Source organism: Andrographis paniculata, unplaced genomic scaffold (assembly GCF_009805555.1).
Source record: "Andrographis paniculata isolate CXL003 unplaced genomic scaffold, ASM980555v1 Contig69END, whole genome shotgun sequence".
Classification (NCBI taxonomy): Eukaryota; Viridiplantae; Streptophyta; class Magnoliopsida; order Lamiales; family Acanthaceae; genus Andrographis; species Andrographis paniculata.
This window is the reverse complement of record NW_026137605.1, coordinates 852382-872272: the sequence shown is the minus strand read 5'-3', so window position 1 is coordinate 872272 and position 19891 is coordinate 852382. Positions and strand designations below refer to the sequence as shown.

Below are 19891 nucleotides of genomic sequence, written 5' to 3'. Positions count from 1 at the left end.
TAAAATAAATAAAAAACATATTAATCTAAAAACACAAACTTTGTTTACCTATACTTTGAGGAGCATGTTTCTGTGCAAGTGTTGACAATATTTTCTTTTAATATTGGCAGAAACATAGACATATAAACTAACAATACATAAGCATAAGGAACCATTCAAGAATGAATGAATGAATGCCAAATCCAATATTATATATATATATATATGTATGAATATGTCCCTTATTTATTAGTAATCCATCCATCGAATTGTACATTGCTCAAATCAAATGTACCTAAAATCATTGCATTGCAACCAAAGCAAAGAATTAAATTATCATATCATATATCATAATCATCTACGGAAATGAATATTTACGACGGCCGGCTGCAAAAATACCGTCTGTTGGACAGAGATTGCTAGCGGTAGAATAGGATGGAATAGAAATGACGAGAACTTCTTTGTCCCGGTATCACTGTTCCCGCATTCTGGTCCTTTTTTTTTTTACCAGCAACCAAACCGTACTAGTTAGTAATTAACAACAAATAGAACCAACACCGCTGAAATAAAAATATTTTAGATTTTATTTACCTGGTTTGATCTTAAATTTCAGTACATTCGGATGCCTCCTCGAAATGAATTTGATCGGGTGATCCGTCAGCTGTCTGTGTCGATCAGTTGCGGAAATCAGCTGCAAAGTAAAGTTGAGGAAAGGCATTACAATTATCGCAGTGGTGATAGGCAGGTGAGTACATTGCATAATACTTGTCTGTGTTTTATTATACATGCATCTTTGTACTTTCTATTATTTCTTTCCACACATTTTTTAAAAAATTTAATACATTACATACACACATTCATTATTTATATATTATCTATACAATTTTCTATACCTTACGTAAAAAACAAAATTTATTTTTCAACAATCTCACAAAAGAAACACACCGCTCATGCTTTATTGACGACATAAAATTTCCTCATATTATTTAAAATATGCACAAAACCCTCACCATGCAAAGCGGATATTGGTCGTAACGACGCACCTAATTATAAAATATTATACAAACAAATGGGGTAAAATGTTTTAAATATTCTTTTTTTAATAAAATTAAAAAATAAATATATAATTCTTCATTTCACAGTTTGTGAAATGAAGATAAGCTGTGACCTAATTTATACAAACTGCAAAATAAAGAGTTGATCAATTTTTCATTTACTTATTTTGTTCAAAGAAATATACTGAAAACATTTTACTCTTTCAATTTGTATAATACTTACACAGAAAATTTTATATCATAAATAAAACATATTATAAAATTTATACTAAAAGGTAGAATAGACAGTCGAACCTTTTCATCATATCGAAAGAGGGAATGATCGAAGTACGGGGAAGGGCTCTGAGACTGACAATTGAACGGCAAAGCCGACAGCATCTTCTTTACGAACTGCATTGCATCACATTGTTGGGTATAACCAGCAATTACGGAAACCGCTCGACCAACAATAAATAGATAGATACGTGTATAAGTCTGTTTTATATTATGGGAAGAAATACCTGCGGCAAGCTGCTAGCTTTGGTTTTGTTGCATCGTAGCTGATCCTGGGCGTATACGTTGTTTGAGTGAGTCGACAAGAAGTTCATGTAAAATGAATTCTTCGATGAGGAATGGAAGTGGTCGGAGAATAGCTCGAACAGTGTGTATAGCTCGTCGGCTGAGTTCTACGTGAGGCAAAAAACTGAGAAGTAAGACACAGATGCAGTTATGAGTCGAAGAGGACAGAATTGTAACCTCTCCAACTCAGAATACTAACGACAAATCAAATCGACAATACAGATAACAGGCATCAATTAACAGTTAAAAAAGGCATTAACGCTGTTAGTAAGAGATATAGAACACACCGGATAAAATGAAATAATATCAGTTGTCTCCATATTATATACAACAAAGAATGCAGGATGATTATCTGTATTCCGAGCCACCTGCAACGACAACAAAGTTAATAAATAGCAAACTAATGAATACCGAATGTTTCTGCCAAAAAATGTAAGGATATCGGATTTGCAGGGGAGCAATCGTCAAGAAAACAAGCGGTTCGTTTGTTTGTAAAAAACAACACATATTTTTCCCAAAAAATTAATATATTACACATTTATTATTTTGATATTACCTACACAATTCTCTATACTTCATATAAACATATATCAGTTCAACCTATTTCACAAAACAAACAAATCCCTTGTGTGTTTTTTTTCTTTTTTCGTCTAGAAAACAAGGCTAGACTTTAAGAAGGCGTTTGGGCTTTTGTTTTTGTGAGTTTATATTTTGGATTTTAATGTTTTTGAGGCGAAATAGTTATTAGATTTAATATTTTGGATGAAAAATAATTACAAGATTGTATACTAAATAATTGAAAAAACAAAAACCTCAAAGAGAATAAGGGTTTATTTGTTTAGTGAAATAATTTGTATAAGTAATATAAAAATAATAAGTATGTATAATATATTAATTTTTTTTTAAAAATGTATTTTTGGGAAAATGTGTTTTTTAGTAAAAGAACACACCCTAAAATCCCATAACTTCTAAAATATTATACTCCCTCCGTCCAGTAAAAGTACCCACATTGGGGTCAGGATGGAGATCCAAGGAAAATGAAAGGGAGAAAAGTTAAAAAATAGTTGGAGGTATTCATGAAAATGAAGAGAACAAACGAAAATAGTGTAATAATTTATAGTAGCAATTGTAGTGAATAAGTATTAAATAAAAATCAATAGTAAAATGGAAGTTTTGTCTTCACCATAATAAATAATGGATCAAATTTAACGGATGGATGATAAAGAAAAGTGAATAAATTGAACAGACAAATGAAGTAAATATATTTGAGGCAATGGCAGTAAAAGGTAATGAAAAGAAGTAACTCACTCCACCATCAAAACTGCCAAATTTGATCAATAAGTGATGCCGGTCTAGAAATTGCACCTGCACAATGAAATGATCTATTTGTAAAAATAAGATGTTTGTGCACGGAAGGAAAGATATATATAGAATAACTATATATTACAGGTAAAGAGTAAACTAAAAAGGAAAATTATATCACAAAAATATATACGCATAATAAAAATAAGCGGTCTTTGAACCATGTAATTCATGTTTTTTATTGTTTCCATTCATGTTTTACTGAGTAGAAGTAATTGGCATTTAATGGACACTAAGGATTCGTCTGATTGTTGTTTTAAATAGTATTTTGATGTAATGTTTTGTGAGAAGAAATACTATATTTATATTGGAAACTGTGTCAAATGAATATTATTGATTTTTGGATTAAAATAGTAAAAGAACAAGCCCTAAGTAAATGAAAGAATAATGTACATTATCGTGCGTTATATGAATAAAGCAGGGTTTAGACTGTACCTTCCAGATAGCCAAATCAGCATAATCTTGGAAATTAAAATAGAACTTCTTCTTCAGGCATTGCATCCTCTGGTAACAAAGATTATATAACACACAAGAATTGATACTTTTTAAACCATAACTAAAACTGATCGGTTGTTCAAAGTTGTGTGGAAATTCATTGCAATCAAAAGTAATTACCAGAACATAAAGTGCCTGATCAATAAACAAAACATTGTTCTAATAAAACACTCATACTTCACCACATTGCAATCTCCCAATAACTGCCATATGATTTCCCTCGGGATTATAATTATATCTTCAAATGCCTTAGCTGCCTATTGAAACTTCATGATTCCCTGGGACTAAATTCTCAAAGGTAACTTTTCTCTCTCCTCTTGTCACCTCACAAAAAGCCTAGGCTTAGAAAGAGGACAAAAGTAGGAGATCGTTCTTAGTAGTTACTTCAAGATCTTTCTTTAAAGGAAAATACCTTCCTCAACTGTTTCGTTCCAAAAATGAAAGGAAACAATTGAAAAGTTGGATGGAGATGAAATTATTTTTGCTATGACATAAGTACCTTTGATGTTTTTAAAGAAAGTTTAAAAGGCAAAAATTATGTGAATTAATAAGAACTTAATCCCAACTACACAGAAAAGAATACATATATATAGAGGGGGAGAGAGAGGCACATATAGAGAGAGGATAAATTTTCTACATTAAACTATTAGCCTGTTGTCAGAATGACTAGAGGAAAAAAATTTTAATACATTAACTGCAACAATAATTGTAAATACTGGCGAGCATAGACCATTCAAAGAGTCGGACTGAACTGATTTGAGAATAGTAAAAATTTAAATTGAAATAAGTATCTGATGAATGTTTTGAATGAAAATAGTTTCTTATGTAATATTACAAATGAAATATACTTGTTCGGTGATCTTTTTAAGGGGAAAAACCAGATGAATAGAGTAAGACATATGTGAGAACACAAACAAAGAAACAAACTTATTGCGTGTTGGATCAACCGCAATATGACTTACTAGTGCTGGATCATCTTCCTCATTCCATATTCCTTGATATATATAAGAAAGCAAGCGCTGCTTCAAACCACTCAGAAATGAACCTGCTGGAGCATCCTGGCTAGGATTTAATCCATTCCCGATACTGTGTGTTCTATTTCTCTGCGGGATTGAGATACACTGTGATCAATATAAAACTGTTCTTGAGATATGTATAAATTCCCAACATCATACATTAAATGGAATATATATATATATACATATATATATATATATAGAAACATAAAAGAATTTAGTTAATTACTTTTTAGTGTTCCAATCCTAGTCTTCATAATCAAGACCAACAACCCTAAAAAGATAATTAAAACGAAAGCAAAGAAATACAGATCGATGCATCTCTCTAAGAATGTCCATTTTAATATTGCTCAATTATTCCAATATGGGAACATCGAACACAGCTCTAAGGTCTGGAGTTCAAATCTTCATTGCTACTCATTTATGGGGAAAAAAGTTTCAAGTGAAAACTTTGCTACAGAAGTACCTTAAGAAGAGGTGGGCAAACACAAACCAATACAAAGTTATTCATTCCCCAGGTACTGTTAACTTTGATACAAATAAATATTTTAAATACTTCACGATAAACAAATAATGCTATTAAGCGTGTGTATCCTATCGCACAAAAGTATCATATTCAGATAAACGTTAGGAATCAAGAATGGTCTATAACTTATATATTTTCTCTTACCTATATATAGTAGTATATGGGACAAAGTATCATTAAGTTACTGCTTCAGGCATGTAATTAATCTGAATCCTCTAGAAATGTAAAAATACATACACAAATAGTTATAAAAATCATTTATATTATTACTTTATAGCATAATTTAGTGGTTCAAATATTAACATATCAAACTTGTGCATATACTTCGACACATTTGAATGCAAAGAATCTCAGATGAAGAGGTGAACCAACAGATATGTATGAGACAAAACCCCATACGTTGGATTAAATGTTTATAGTTTATAGGGTTGACAAACTGCCGCAAAAATCATGCATAGTATGATCAAGAGCTTGAGGAAATACCACTTGCCTGAGCACTGGAATTGAGGAAAAGCTCGTCATCTTCATGGCAATATTCTCCGATGGAGCGCACATCAACAAGGTTCCCAGAGTCTCTTATTTGGAGAATATGGATTTTTTGATACCGAAGGGACACTATAGCCACTAAATCATCATATAAGAAAACACCCAAGCTGTGCGCCAAGCTAATGTAATCATTATGGAAAACCCTCTGATCAAGTATCGCTCCATCTTCTAATCTATATAATTAAGAACACCGATCCAAGATTAATTTTTTAAAGTTTACCGTAATTGAAACTCAAAATTGGAGAAATATAATACAGACCTTACAAGGTGAAAGGTTATCTTTTCAATTGATGGAATCCCAGGAATCGCACCACCAACTGCAGGTGCGCCGTGAGTCTGTACAGTCGATGTTGCAAATAGTCCATATTGATTTTTCTCAGAATAGAGAAAAAAATCTTTGGATATAAGCTCACCACTGGAAGAGAGAGTCACACTGTACAGTTGGGAAAAGAAACTTTCAAATTTGTTAGCTTTAGCAGGTAGTTCGTGACTATTACAATCTAACTCTCGGCACGAGAACGACAGCCACGTCGGCCTGTAAACAATGAGATCCTGATGATTCCTGCTGAAGGTCACAAGATACTGTCCATCATCACTGAACTTACGAAAAAGAATGTCTGGGCATTCAACATCAAATATTGTATGACTTGGAACTAAGTTCTCATAAAATCGCCTGGCCCGGTGAACCTGGAATAATAACCAATAATTAGAACTCTCATTGAGAATATAAAAAAGTATTTAGGTGCAAAGTAAAATCTACCATCTTAGCATTAAAATTTACTCATCATACGTCATATTCTATGTTACCTAACGATCAAATAAATCCAAAACAAACTCCGACATAATTGTACAACATCCCCAAGTTCAATTGCATCACAACTGTAGTTATCTACATTAATGACAGCGATGAGTCGTCACCCAATTGCTAAGTAACTATGCACATTGCTAGACCTTAATGCTAACTTCTACCCTTCCTATCCACTGAATCAATGTCAGCCCTGTGTTAAGGATGGAAGACGAACACTACAATATTTCATAGAGTATGCTAAACAAGCAAAAAATCAAACTCAAAACCACACTAACGTTGCAATTGAACAACAAGCATCAAAATCCAAGCTACAACCATTCCTGCTAAAATACAATCTCATTTCCTCAAAATTACATGCTAAAATCACCTCAATTACTAGCAAAACACGTCAAACACAAACCTAACAGCCACCACATCAAACTCCAATACACGCCACAATCCTTTCATACTGATCATACCCAAGCCTAAAGCCACGGACTCCAATATTAATAACCCCATTCAAAACCTCAAAATCCAACTCATCCCCTCATAAACACCAACCAACAACAGCACCCCTAACAACCAGTGAAGATTAAGCAAGACACACAAAAATCAATAAAAATAAATAAAAACAAAAACCTACACTGGTGCCAGGAGCAGGAGTACAAATCTGGCGCTCGAAAACTCGGGCGGTAAGATTGCTGCTCCTAAACATTAAGCAATCAAATAGACTACGAACGCACACAGCCAGTCCAATCCAGTCCAGTCCAGTCCAGCCCTGTTCCTCCTCCGTGGGCAATCAATGCGAGAGAACTCCCCACACTTCAAACCATGCGGAGGCGATCCTCCGAATCGAAACAAGGAAGAAGAAAGCGGAGAATTTGAGTGGAGGGAAGCAAAAGGCACAAAGGGAACGACGAAGATGAAGAACAACTCCAAGGGGGTATTTCTACGCTACGCTTCTTCGTATCGTATCGTAGAAATAATAATAAAATATAAATAAAAATAAAATATAAATAAATGAGATTGTGAGTGAATAACAAATAAACGAGTGAATGAACTACGAAAGGAAAGGAGCAATAAGCCGACGTCGTCTAATAGCCGCCACAAAAACGAACCAATATTTATTTACTTACTTATTTATTTAAAATAAATATTTTTCTATATTTATTAATTATATTTGAAGTTATTTGGGTCATGGCCTTAAACTTTTTGGGCCTATGGGTTTAGGCCCAATTATGATTTGTTCCACAAATTTGAAGCCCAATAATTGTTGCTGTGAATTTAACATTCCCCTAGACCTGCATTTCAGTTTGTTATTGACTTCATTTCTTTTTTAATAAATTAGAGTTTGTTAATTCAATATATATATATATAGTATAATATTTATATTTTTTATTAATAAATAATATTATTTTTTATATTATCGATATAATTTTTTATAATTTCATACCACATAATATCTTAAATTGAAACATCAAAACAAACAAATCCGTTCTTTCACGAGTTTGTTTGCACAAAAAAAATTTGGGACACGATTTTCAATATGCACCAATGCTGAATGGCTTAATTCATAATTATCTTAATTAATTTAATAATATAAATTATAATTTTTATTTTGAAAGTATTCACCACAAAACTAATCGTTCAATATAAAATATTTTTTTTATGCAAAAGTCAAATAAAAAATTTACTAATAAATATAAAAAATATTATTTTTATATTACCGATACGATTCTCTATATCTCAAGTAAAAAAAATTAGAATTTAAAACACTAAATGAATGTATAAAAATACAATAATAATAATAATAATAATATTTTATTTTATTTTATTAGATAATTATTATATTTTTTTAAAAAAAATATTCAAACAAAGACACATCCTATTGGTAGAAATTGCTAGTTGGGGCATCATTTTCTTTTAGACTAATGATTTAATTAACACAAATTGGTGATAGGACCTACTTAATACTACATTATTATAACAACCATTTCTTAATTACTTAAATTTGTTTATTATCTAATTAAATTTATAATTGATTTATATTTCAATTTCAATTTATAATTAACTATTTTGTGGAAGCGATTTCTTTATTATTTAAACTATAAATTGAGTTTATTTGTTGAATTAAATTTTTTACCTGACACGATATTTAATATATATTATCTCGTAAATGGTGAATATTCAAAATAAAATATTATTTTTATATTTTCGATATAATTTTCATATTTTATATAAATAATACTTCAACCTAAATTATTAAACAATTTTTTTCTTCGAATTTTTTTACCATATAATCCTTGTGATCTTAAAAAAATAATCAAAAAATAAATACATAACTATATAATAAGCATGATACTCCCTTTTGATGTCTCATATTTTATGTTATTTTTTATTTTTTTAAAAGAATTACATATTTTTAAAATTTATGATTTATAATTATTAATCTTAATTATAATAATTAGTTATTTAAATTTAAATTTATAATTATTTGTATAGTACTATAATTAAGTTTACTGATATATTTCTAATTATTTATTAATTACACATATATTAAATTGTTGTGTCTAGTACATATGACATTTTATATGAGACATTATATATGAGACGAGACTGTATAACATATTAAATAAAAATATATATTTAATTTAATAATTTTTTCTATAAAAAATTATCAAATAATATTTTCTCCATTCTGAAGTAGTAATTTTATTTGGATTCGCTATGAAATTTAAAAATAATAGTATTACATTAAAAGTAAGTATAAAATAAATAGTAAAAAAATATGTATATTTGTTTAATAATAATGAAAAAATATAAAATAACTTTATAATAATATAGTTATTTATAAAAAATAAGACTGCCGTTTTGATATAAATAAAAAATAAAATTAATTATTTCCATACCAAAATTAATTTTTACAAAAATAGAATCCAATAAGTTTTAAAAATACAAAGAGAAAAAAACACATACATAAGGTGACGTGGAATTGAAATAGGCCTTTGTGGAGGAGACTTGCAGTCCAAGTCAACGTGGGTTCCAATTCAATCCAACCCTTTCATTTACAACTCTGCTAAAAAAAAGTGTACACTTTTCTGCAATGAAGTTAGATTGTACAAATTTTAAATAAAAATAATTATTTGATATGATGTTTAAAATTAATTTTTAAAATAATAAAAAAATATAAATAATTATTTAATTTGATATTTTTTATAAAATAAAAATAATTTTTGAAATTTCTAGTCAAATACTTTTGATTTTTATTTAATTTTTTGTTAGTATTCTAGTTTAATACTCCCTCCGTCCCAGATACTATGTCCACATTGTCGTTTCTGTCCGTCCTACGTACCATGTCACTATCTTTTTTGAAAAATGATTACACACTTTAATCTTATTTTAAATTTTTTAATTTTTTTTAAATTTTAATTAAACTAATTAGTTATCTTAATCTTAATTTATAATTATTTATATTATAGGATAATTATTTTCACTAATACATTTTTAATTATCTACTAATTACACTCCTCCTAAAATACAGTGTCTACAGTGTAGCAGATACGATATCTGGAACGGAGAGAGTACTATTTTTTTAGTAATTCTTCGTTCGTATCAGATATGGTGTCAATGTTACCATAAATATGAAAATTTAAAAATAGTATGATTAGTAAATAATTAAAAATATATTAGTAAAATTAATTAAAATATAATATAAATAATTATATATTAATATTAAGATAACTAATTTGTCTAATAAAAATAAAAAAATAGAAATTATAAAATTTAAAATATAATTAAAAAGTAAAATACATTTTTTTAAAGTAGCATAATATATAAAACAGATGAAAATAAAAAATGTGAATGATATGCGAAACGAAGGGAGTAATTCTTTTATTGAATATAAAATTTTTGTAAGAGAATAAAATATATATTATATATATTATGAACCGTGTCAGTAGAAATTCGATTGGACAAACAAATTCCAAATATACATAAATTAACAATTAAACAAAATTTATTACTATTACTATTTATGTTCATTTTGTGTTTTTGAGTACGCCTATTTTTATGTTAGTTATAGAAAATGGTACTTCATTTTTCCCAAAATTATAGTTTGGGCACAAAATTTAAAAAATATTAATATTATATTAATAAAAAAATACGGGTAAAAGATTTTTTTGTCCTTGTGAGTGTATTAGTGTAAAAAATAGTGGCAAATGTATAATAATAATGAAAAAGTAAGGGGTAGTTTTATAGTGATATAGTTATTTATGAAAATGAAGCTATTGTTTTAGGACAGATAAAAATAGTAAACAAGACTATTGTATTGGGACAGACGGAGTATTACCTTTATTAAAATTATTCACAAATTACATTAAAATAAACTCAAAATCAAGCCTCTAGAAAAGAGAAAATTTTCTAATTATTTTTTCTTGAATAAACCACGTCCCCAAATCCCATTATCCAATGTCATTTTCTATAATTGCATTATTATTATTATTATTATATTTTTTTAATTTTTATTTTATTATTATTATTATTATTATTATTATGTTATGATAAGATAAGATGCAATTTTGTCCACGTATGATTGATTAATACATTAAAAATAATGCGATAACCACTCTTCATTCAATATGATGCAGACATCAACCACAATTTCAAATTTTTAAAAGTACAATTCCGATAAAATAAAAAATAAAAAAAAGTACAAAGTCGGCCGGAACTTCCGTACAATAGTGAAGAGTAGCGATTGCAAATTCTCACTTAAAAAAATATATATACTCATTTCGTCTCATAATTAGATATTCATTTGTTTTTTCACATAGTTTAAAAATATTAGTATTATATTGAGATGTAACAGGAATAATGTAGAAATGACAAAATAATCTTATTAGTATGTGTAATATAAAGATAATGGCATTTGTGTAAGATATTGTAAGTTGTAAGTGTATTTGTAATGTTAGGTAAATAGTACGGTTACTAAAAAAATGAAATTGATACTTTGTTCTAGGATGAACTAAAATAGAAAATTTGATACTTTGTTATAGGACGGAGAAAGTATAAAAAAATTATTCCCTCCGTTTAATTTCTATTGTCCTAAAGTATGTTTGCACGGTTTTTTAGGTGATTGTCTTTTTGTTATGAATTGACAGATTTGTCCATAATTGTATGGTAGAGATTAAAAGTAATAAATGAATAAAGGGTAAAAATGTAAAATTTGTGTTTAAAAAATGAAATAGGACAATAGTTATTGGACGTCCCAAATAGGAAAGTAGGACATTAGATTGTGGACGGAAGGAGTATATCATTATTTATACTTTAACTAAAAATAGGATATGTTTTAGCGGGACAAACGAAATAGTATATTAAGTTGAGGTTAATATTTTACGGTTAATAATTTTGATGTTTTTTCCCTTAAAAGTAAAAAAATTAATATTTTCGTAAAAAATAAAGTATATTGATACTTCATCCGTCCTCTCGCATTTAGTTTATTTGGGCTTGGCATGAGAATTAAAAAAATTAAATATTTTATTTTTAAAAAAAACTAAAAAGATAATTTGAGGTCTTTTTTTAAATTTAGTTAATAATCAAGAAGATGAAGAGAGAATATAATGATATAAGTTGCATTTGTTGTAAATAAGAGTTGAATAAAATATAATAATTAAATATATTTTTTTGAATTTTCTAAATATAGTAATTGAATAAATTTAAATGACGAACAAAAAATGAGAATGTGAATAAATTTTGAGGAGGAAGTGAGTATTTAAATACACATCCTTTTGAATGGGATAGAGTAGAAAATGTATATTGAGTTAGAACAAAAAGCAATACTTCATCCGTCTCAAAACAATAGTCTCATTTTGTTATTTTCATCTGTTTCAAAACAATAGACTCATTTTCATTTTTAGTAATCAACTCTCCATTTTTTTACAAAACTATCCTCATTTTTTTACAATAATTACATAAAGTAGAGATATTTTGGTCTTTTAGAAATACTTTTATTTTCACTATTAATATAATACAATTATTTTTTTTATTCTCGTGTCCATTCCAAATATTCATATTGTTTTGAAATGAAAAAAGCATTTTATTTTCTAAACGTGATCAATTATAAAATTAATTATTATATATGAATTGTGCGTAAATCTAGTGGACAAAGACAAAGAATATATATATATATATATGTTAATTGTTAATGTGCTATTATTATTATTATTATTTTCTAAAGTATGTGATATGTAAGCTATTTTTGTTATGAGATGCTAATTCAATAGATTAGTTATGGTAATTATATTATAATTTTTTTTAAAAAAAAATCCAAAATGGATTGTATTTAATTAGTTTTATTTTGTAAATGACAAAAAACAATGACTTTTTTTAAAAAAAAAAGAAAAAAGAGAGAAATACATAAATATATAATAAGCATGATATTCCTTTTGTTCATTCATAAAATGTATGTTTTTTTTTTTTTAAATTTTCAATTATAAAGTAATAATTTAAAAATATTTTATTTTTTTATATAAATATATTTATTTTACTATCACATTATTACTTTTTGCACTAATACGTAAGAAAAAAATTATCTTTATACTATTTTTAACCGTCTACTACAATTAAAATACTACTATTATTTTTAAAATTTTACGTCAAAAATAAGTATTTATTTTCGAATTGGACAGAGATAGTATTATTTTTAATTTTTTTAAAAAATCAAATTTGAAACTTCAAAACTATCCAAAATATTGTAAAACAAACACAAATACATACACATGTGATATAAAAATAATTGATGATGTAGCGCTATACTTGTGACCGTGAGATCATATAAATGAAACAAACACATATTTTGTAATTTATAAAACAAAATACATGAGGTGTGTTTGTTCAGGGGTTTGGATTTTGAGTTAGAGATTTGAATAGTAAAAATTTTGAATTTAAATAATTGTATGATGTGATATAAATAGGTGTTGATGTGATGTTTTGCATGTAAAAATGATTTTTAGTATAATATAAAAAATAAAAAATATGTGTTTGATTTGATATTTTTTGTGAAAAAAATGAGATGAATAGTGTAAATCCAATTAAATCCCCAAACAAACACATTAGAAATATAAATGAACATGATAAACATTCATGTGAAATGATTATTTTCCGGGAAAATTTTCGCCTTTTGTTTTTAGATAATGTATTTTTATGTTATGTATAAAATATTATATTGGTAATATAAAAAATAATTTTTTTTTATTGGATTGTTAATTTTTTTATGACTGAATGTAATATATTTCGTTCCAATAAAATAGTCTTGTTTACCATATTTATCCGTCCCAAAACAATAGTCTCATTTCCATAAATAATCATATCACTATAAAACTACCTTTTCTTTTTCATTATTATTACACAATTGCCACTACTTTTTACACTAATACACTCACAAGGAAAAAAAAGTCTTTTATCCGTACTTTTTACCCACTACCAATATAATATCAATATTTCTTAAATCTCGTGTTAAACATAGTTCTGGGACGGAGGGAGTATATATTATATTGTATTTTTAGTACTCCCCCGTCCCACTTTAAAGGGATCATTTGAGAATTTGTAATAGATTAATAAATAATAGTATTTTATCGGTTAGTGGAAAAAGAAATTTTGACATTTTTGTCATAAAGTAATTATATATTTTTAATTTAAGTAAAAAATTAATGTTAGTATATGATTATTTTTACTAAAACAGAAAATATATACTTAGAATGGAATCAATAAAAATTATAGAAAAATATCTTTTGTATTAGGACGGAAAGAATAATTATGTTTATAGAAAATCTTATCATCCAAAAATAAATTGGACGAACAAACTTTATTTTATTAGTTTATAAGAAAATATAATATTGTGAATTTTAATTGTGACATTAAAAATAAATAATTATATGGACATTCTTTTCCTTTCACGCAATATTTATTGACTATCTTATACTATTACATAGTTGAATTGCTTTATTTTTTTTGTCGTGTAACTTTTCGTCAATAAATCATTCGAGTGATTATTTTTTTTTTTTAATTTTTGATTATTCGAGTCATTATAATATAAAATTTTGATTAATTCACCCAAATAAATTTGTCTTTTTGATAGAAAAATAAATATGGGTTAGCTAAACTAATCGGCCTGTTATATTGAATTTATTCAAATCAATATACGTTCAAAATGTTAGAAATTTAACTAAATTGATTTATATTTATTATATGTATTTAAATTTGATAAATTTATAAAAATAAAAATAAGTCATCTCTTTGTGGGACTTGTAAAAAAAAATAAAAATAAATCATCTGTGACGGGACGAAAGAACGACTCCCGTCCCTTAACAATCTATCCATTTTTTTATTTTGGTCCGTCCCATAACAAAGTATTCGTTTCCTTTTTTAGTAATTACCTAACATTACAAATACCCTTCTAATTTACAATATATTACACAAATGTCATTACCTTTATATCATACAATACTAATAGGGTTAATTTAATCTTTTTACCTTTACTTCTACTTTATCCCAATATAATACTAATATTTCTAAAATTTTGTGCAAAAAGCAAATGGATATATAGATATAGGACGGAGGGAATATAATATAAACTAACTATACACAATAACAATTCATACAACTTATGCTGATTTAATTTAAGTTCATATGATAAGAAATATTCACTCCGTCCAACGGAAAGTATATTTTTACAATTTTTTTGCTCATGTAAAAATATATAATTTTTATTATATTAAAAATAATCATGCACTAATTAATATTAAAATATTTTAAATTTTTTTGTAAATTACAAATATATCATTACACATATATACATATAAAATGCAAAGGACAAAAATATCAAAATTATCTTATATATTTTTATTAATAAATAAAATACAATTATTTTCTAATATATTACAAATATTCAAATATATAATTTTCTAATCCATATTATTATTATCATTATTATTATTATTATGGTTTGAATTTATGGGGAGGGATTTGAAAATATGGGTGATGGGTCGTTTCGGGATATATTTAATATTAATATTAATATATCTTTCTAACTAATAATTGTGGCATTGAAATATTACCAAATGTTAACCGTGTTTTACGAATAGCTTTTTGAAGTTTTTTTAGCTTATTGAACAACTTTTAGCTGTTTGATCCGTCAAAAAACTAGTTTAGGTGTTTGGTAAATTAGCTTTTTGGAATAAAAAAACTAACTTCTGAAAAACTAACTTACCCAACATTTTGAAATAGTTTTTTCTGTAAATTTTTTTTTATTCCTTATATACCCTTAAAAATTTATTATGCATTTTACACAAATAAATATATTTTGATTATTTATTAATTATATTAGAATATTTTATTATATTATAATTTTGCTTTTATAAATTTAAAATAATTAATTTATATATATAAATTATTTTAATTGTAAAATATATAAATTTATTAAAATCAACATAATATAGAAAATATATATATTAATAATTTATTTTATATTAAAATTACATTATATATATTTTATACTAAAAATAAATTAAATTTATTAAAAATTATAAATATAATGAACTAATCGAAAACTAACATAATAAATATATACACGAAAAGTTTATTATTTTATATTTTACATCATTTTCAATAGAAAAAAGTATTTATATATTTCAATAAAAATATATTATTTTAAATTTAACTATAATAAAAATAAATATTTTTATAACACTTTTACAATTTTCAATAACTAATAACAAAAAATTTCAAACATTCTAAACTCAAAAGAACGTAATTGAATATATTATAAAAAAAAAATAAAATAAAAATATCATTAATTGCCATTTACGTATAAACAACTAATATCAAACAGTTATTTTACCAAATATTTTAATACAAACAGCTAATCGAATCAATTAATTGCCAATCACGCCCAAAATTTAATCAAGTGCAATAGTAATCCAATTGGAATTATTTTATTTTATTTTATTTTATAATATAATCCAACAAGTTAAGCAACGGATCTAATTCTAACTATTCAAACAATAGTAATTAATTCCATGTCTATATATATATATATATAGCGAACGTGATGAGATTATTTGTCTCAATCGGTACATATAAGTATTTAGAATAATATATAACTTTTATTTATTATATTACATGTGAAATTAAAATAAAAAATAAAAAATGTATTGTCAATTGAAATTTATATGTGCACTATATGAATACATTTGTTGTTACGAAATACTCCCTTCATTCGGCTACAAAGTATACATATTTCTATTTTGGGACGTCCAATTATAAAGTAACTATTTCATTAAATATCCCTTTTTTTTTCCACAAATACTCTTAATTTACATCACATCATTACTTTTATACAAAAAAGCAATGGCAAAAATGCCATTACACTACTTTTACCTACCCACTATAATTAAAATATTATTATTTCTTAAACTCTGCTTCAAAAGTAAATGTATACTTTATCCGTGGACGGAGGGAGTAAATGATAAAATGTACTGTATAAAATTATACTATCTCCGTTCCAATACAATAGTCTTGTGTACTATTTTTGTCCGTTTCAAAATAATAGTCTTATATTCACAAATAATCATATCACCATTAAATTATCCATATTTTTTCATTTGAATTACACCACTACTTTTTACACTAATATACATAAGGGCAAAAAAAGTTTTTTATTCGTATATTTGACCAACTACCAATATAATATCAATATTTTTTAGATCTCGTACTCAACCCAATTAAGACTATATTTATGGAACAAAGAGAGTAATATAGTATCCATTCATATATTGTATTTGTATTATATTAATAAATATTATATTAGCACTGTTCTAAATTTTTAGGGTGTGTTTGGTTTGGGATTTGGATTTTGAATTGGGAAATAAATAGTAAAAATTTTGAATTTGAATAGTTGTATGATGTGATATAAAAAATAGGTGTTGATGTGATATTTTGAATGTAAAATTGATTTTTATTATAATATAAAAAATAAAAAATAGGTATTTAATTTGATACTTTTTAGGAGAAAAATGAAATGAATAATGTATTTAACATTCAATCTTCCATACAAAGACTCCCTAAAAGAAAAAAAGCATGTGGCTTTGATTGCATTTTGATCATAACCAAATTTATACTATTCGGTCCATATGATTTTTAATTAAAATATAATATTTTTTAATAAAATATTATTTACGTAAAATAAAAATAAAATAATTCAAACCAAAACACAAATCAATTTGTCTTCTTTAGATTATCCGTCGACTTGATCAGAAAATGAAGTAATCTTAAAATTGATAGAAACTTTCGATGTAGATTCGGAGACAAATATAACTTTCAAATTTTGGTACTATTCAATTTTCTTTTTCGAAAATATTTCATTCATTATTTTTTTTTTATCTTACAAAATATATCATAAAATATTAATTTTTTACTATTCTTAAATATTACATATAACGTTCCTTTAGATACATAAATTAAAGAATATCATGATTAATATATAATTAAAAATATATTTAAAAAAATAATTACAATATAATATAAATAATTATGTATTGAAAAAATAATAAATTAATCTAATTAAAATTAAATATATTATTATTATTATTACTATTATTATTAGTATATTGAATACATGAAATATTATTATATTGGAATCTAAATAATCAATATATACACACATATATTCATGGTTGTGTTATTATTTATTTTTTTATTATTATTATTATTATTATTATTATTATTATTATTATTATTATTATTCCTATTATTGTGTGTGTGTTTTAGGATCTATTTTTTAGAATATATACGATTCTCAATATGATTATTTTACTCATATTATTATAGTAAATATATATTATTTTTTCTCAAATAAATATTTATAAAATAATAAAAATTATCCGCTCAAATAATATTAAGATTTCTCAAAATATTGTTATATATATATTTTTCAATGAATAATACTCCCTCCATCTCAATACAATAGTCCTATTCACTATTTTTGTCCGTCTCAAAACAATAGTTTTATTTTCATAAATAACCATATCACTTTAAAACTACTTTTACTTTTTCATTATTATTACACAATTGCCACTAATATACTCACAAGGGCAAAAAAGTCATTTATACGTATTTTTTACCCACTACGAATATAATATTAATATTTATTAAATCTCGTGCCAAATCCAACATAGACTATAGTTCTGGGACGGAGGGAGTATAATAATCCAAATTTTAAAAACATTATAAAACTTTGATTTTTTAGAAAAATTGTTGTTGAATAAAACATTTCATATGAAAATTGAGTAGATTTGATTGTGGCTGCATAGTAAAAAATCAATTACTTGTACAATTTTTAATAAAAAAATATTATTTTTTTTCATAAAATATTACGTTATAATATTATTTAAATAGAAACTCAAATTATTGTCTCATTTTAATCAATTTTAAACCATAATTGTTATACTTTCTCCGTCCCATTGAAAGGTTGTCATTTTTCATTTTCGTCCGTCCCAAAATAAGGTTACAATTTCCTAATTTAGTAAATTGTACAACCTACTTAATATAATAAATATCCTTCCAACTCACACTATATTACACACATGCTATTATTTTTATATTACACAATACTAATAGGGGTATTTTCGTCTTTTTTACTACGACCCATTATAATACTAATATTAAAAAATCTATGTGCAAAAAATAAACGACAACCTTGCACCGGGACGGAGGGAGTATACAATATTTTCTTTTTAAAAAAAAAAAAAAGAGAGAAAGAAAAATATATATTTATTTACACTTCTATTTTCCCCTATTTCAATATTCAAATATTTTATAAAAAATGCAGATCGCTGTCACATTATTATTATTATTTTGTAGTAGTAGTAGTATTTTTATTATTATTATTTGACAGCTGGATAAATTATATCATAATATATTTACACTTATTAATATATTTTTTTATTATTTTCAATTTGTTTAAAAATTGACAAGCTGAAAATCAATTCTTGTTCATACACAAAATAATTGCACTACCTAACTGTTTAACCTCAATTGTATAATCAAAATGATATGATTGAAAATTTAACAATTAATAAATTAATATTTATCAAATTTTTCATTAATTATTGCTTTCAAGAGTGGTAACGGGTAAGGTTACGCATTAATAATAATAATAATAATAATAATAGGAAAAAAGATATAATTATTTTATGTTACATAACAAACATAAAGAAGAAGAATTCTCCTTATAATTTTTGTTTGTTTGTTTTAACTATTACAAATATCAATTAAAAAATATACTCCCTCCGTCTCCGGAACAATAGTCTTGGTTGTGTTGGGCACGAGATTTAAGGAATATTGATATTATATTGATATTGGGTAAAAATGTAAGTAAAAGACACTTTTGCCCTTGTGAGTGTATTAGTGTAAAATGTAGTGGCAATTGTGTAATAATAATGAAAGAGTAAGGGTAGTTATATAGTGATATGGTTATTTATGGAAATAAGACTATTGTTTTGAGATGGAAAAAAAT

At 25.5% G+C, this 19891-nt stretch overlaps 1 protein-coding gene across 3 annotated transcripts; it reads right to left on the bottom strand.

The window, feature by feature from the left end:
* Positions 1 to 203: 203 nt before the first annotated feature.
* LOC127263768 (light-mediated development protein DET1) lies at positions 204 to 7335 on the bottom strand. Of its 3 annotated transcripts, none has more exons than XM_051292973.1 (11): positions 6968 to 7334; positions 5797 to 6224; positions 5482 to 5710; positions 4412 to 4570; positions 3390 to 3458; positions 2901 to 2957; positions 1880 to 1960; positions 1535 to 1699; positions 1329 to 1424; positions 571 to 670; positions 204 to 473 (listed from the first exon to the last, which is right to left on the bottom strand). In XM_051292973.1, exons 1-11 carry the CDS (start codon positions 7037 to 7039, stop codon positions 334 to 336), a joined length of 1596 nt encoding a protein of 531 aa, XP_051148930.1. In that variant the 5' UTR covers positions 7040 to 7334; the 3' UTR covers positions 204 to 333. The 3 variants fall into 3 exon arrangements, with proteins under 3 accessions (XP_051148930.1, XP_051148931.1, XP_051148934.1); XM_051292974.1 differs by having other exon boundaries at positions 4412 to 4552; positions 6968 to 7330; XM_051292977.1 differs by lacking the exon at positions 3390 to 3458 and having other exon boundaries at positions 6968 to 7335.
* Between the last annotated feature and the right edge of the window lie 12556 nt (positions 7336 to 19891).

What these genes read in the sequence shown, in the direction of transcription:
- LOC127263768 (XM_051292973.1), bottom strand. Translation starts at nt 7,039, where the DNA reads ATGTTTAGGAGCAGCAATCTTACCGCCCGAGTTTTCGAGCGCCAGATT. An exon ending in ATATTATTTCATTTTATCCG is followed by an intron (nt 1,700 to 1,879) that starts GTGTGTTCTATA and finishes TGCCTCACGTAG; the next exon opens with AACTCAGCCGACGAGCTATA. An exon ending in TCTTTCGATATGATGAAAAG is followed by an intron (nt 671 to 1,328) that starts GTTCGACTGTCT and finishes TTTACTTTGCAG; the next exon opens with CTGATTTCCGCAACTGATCG.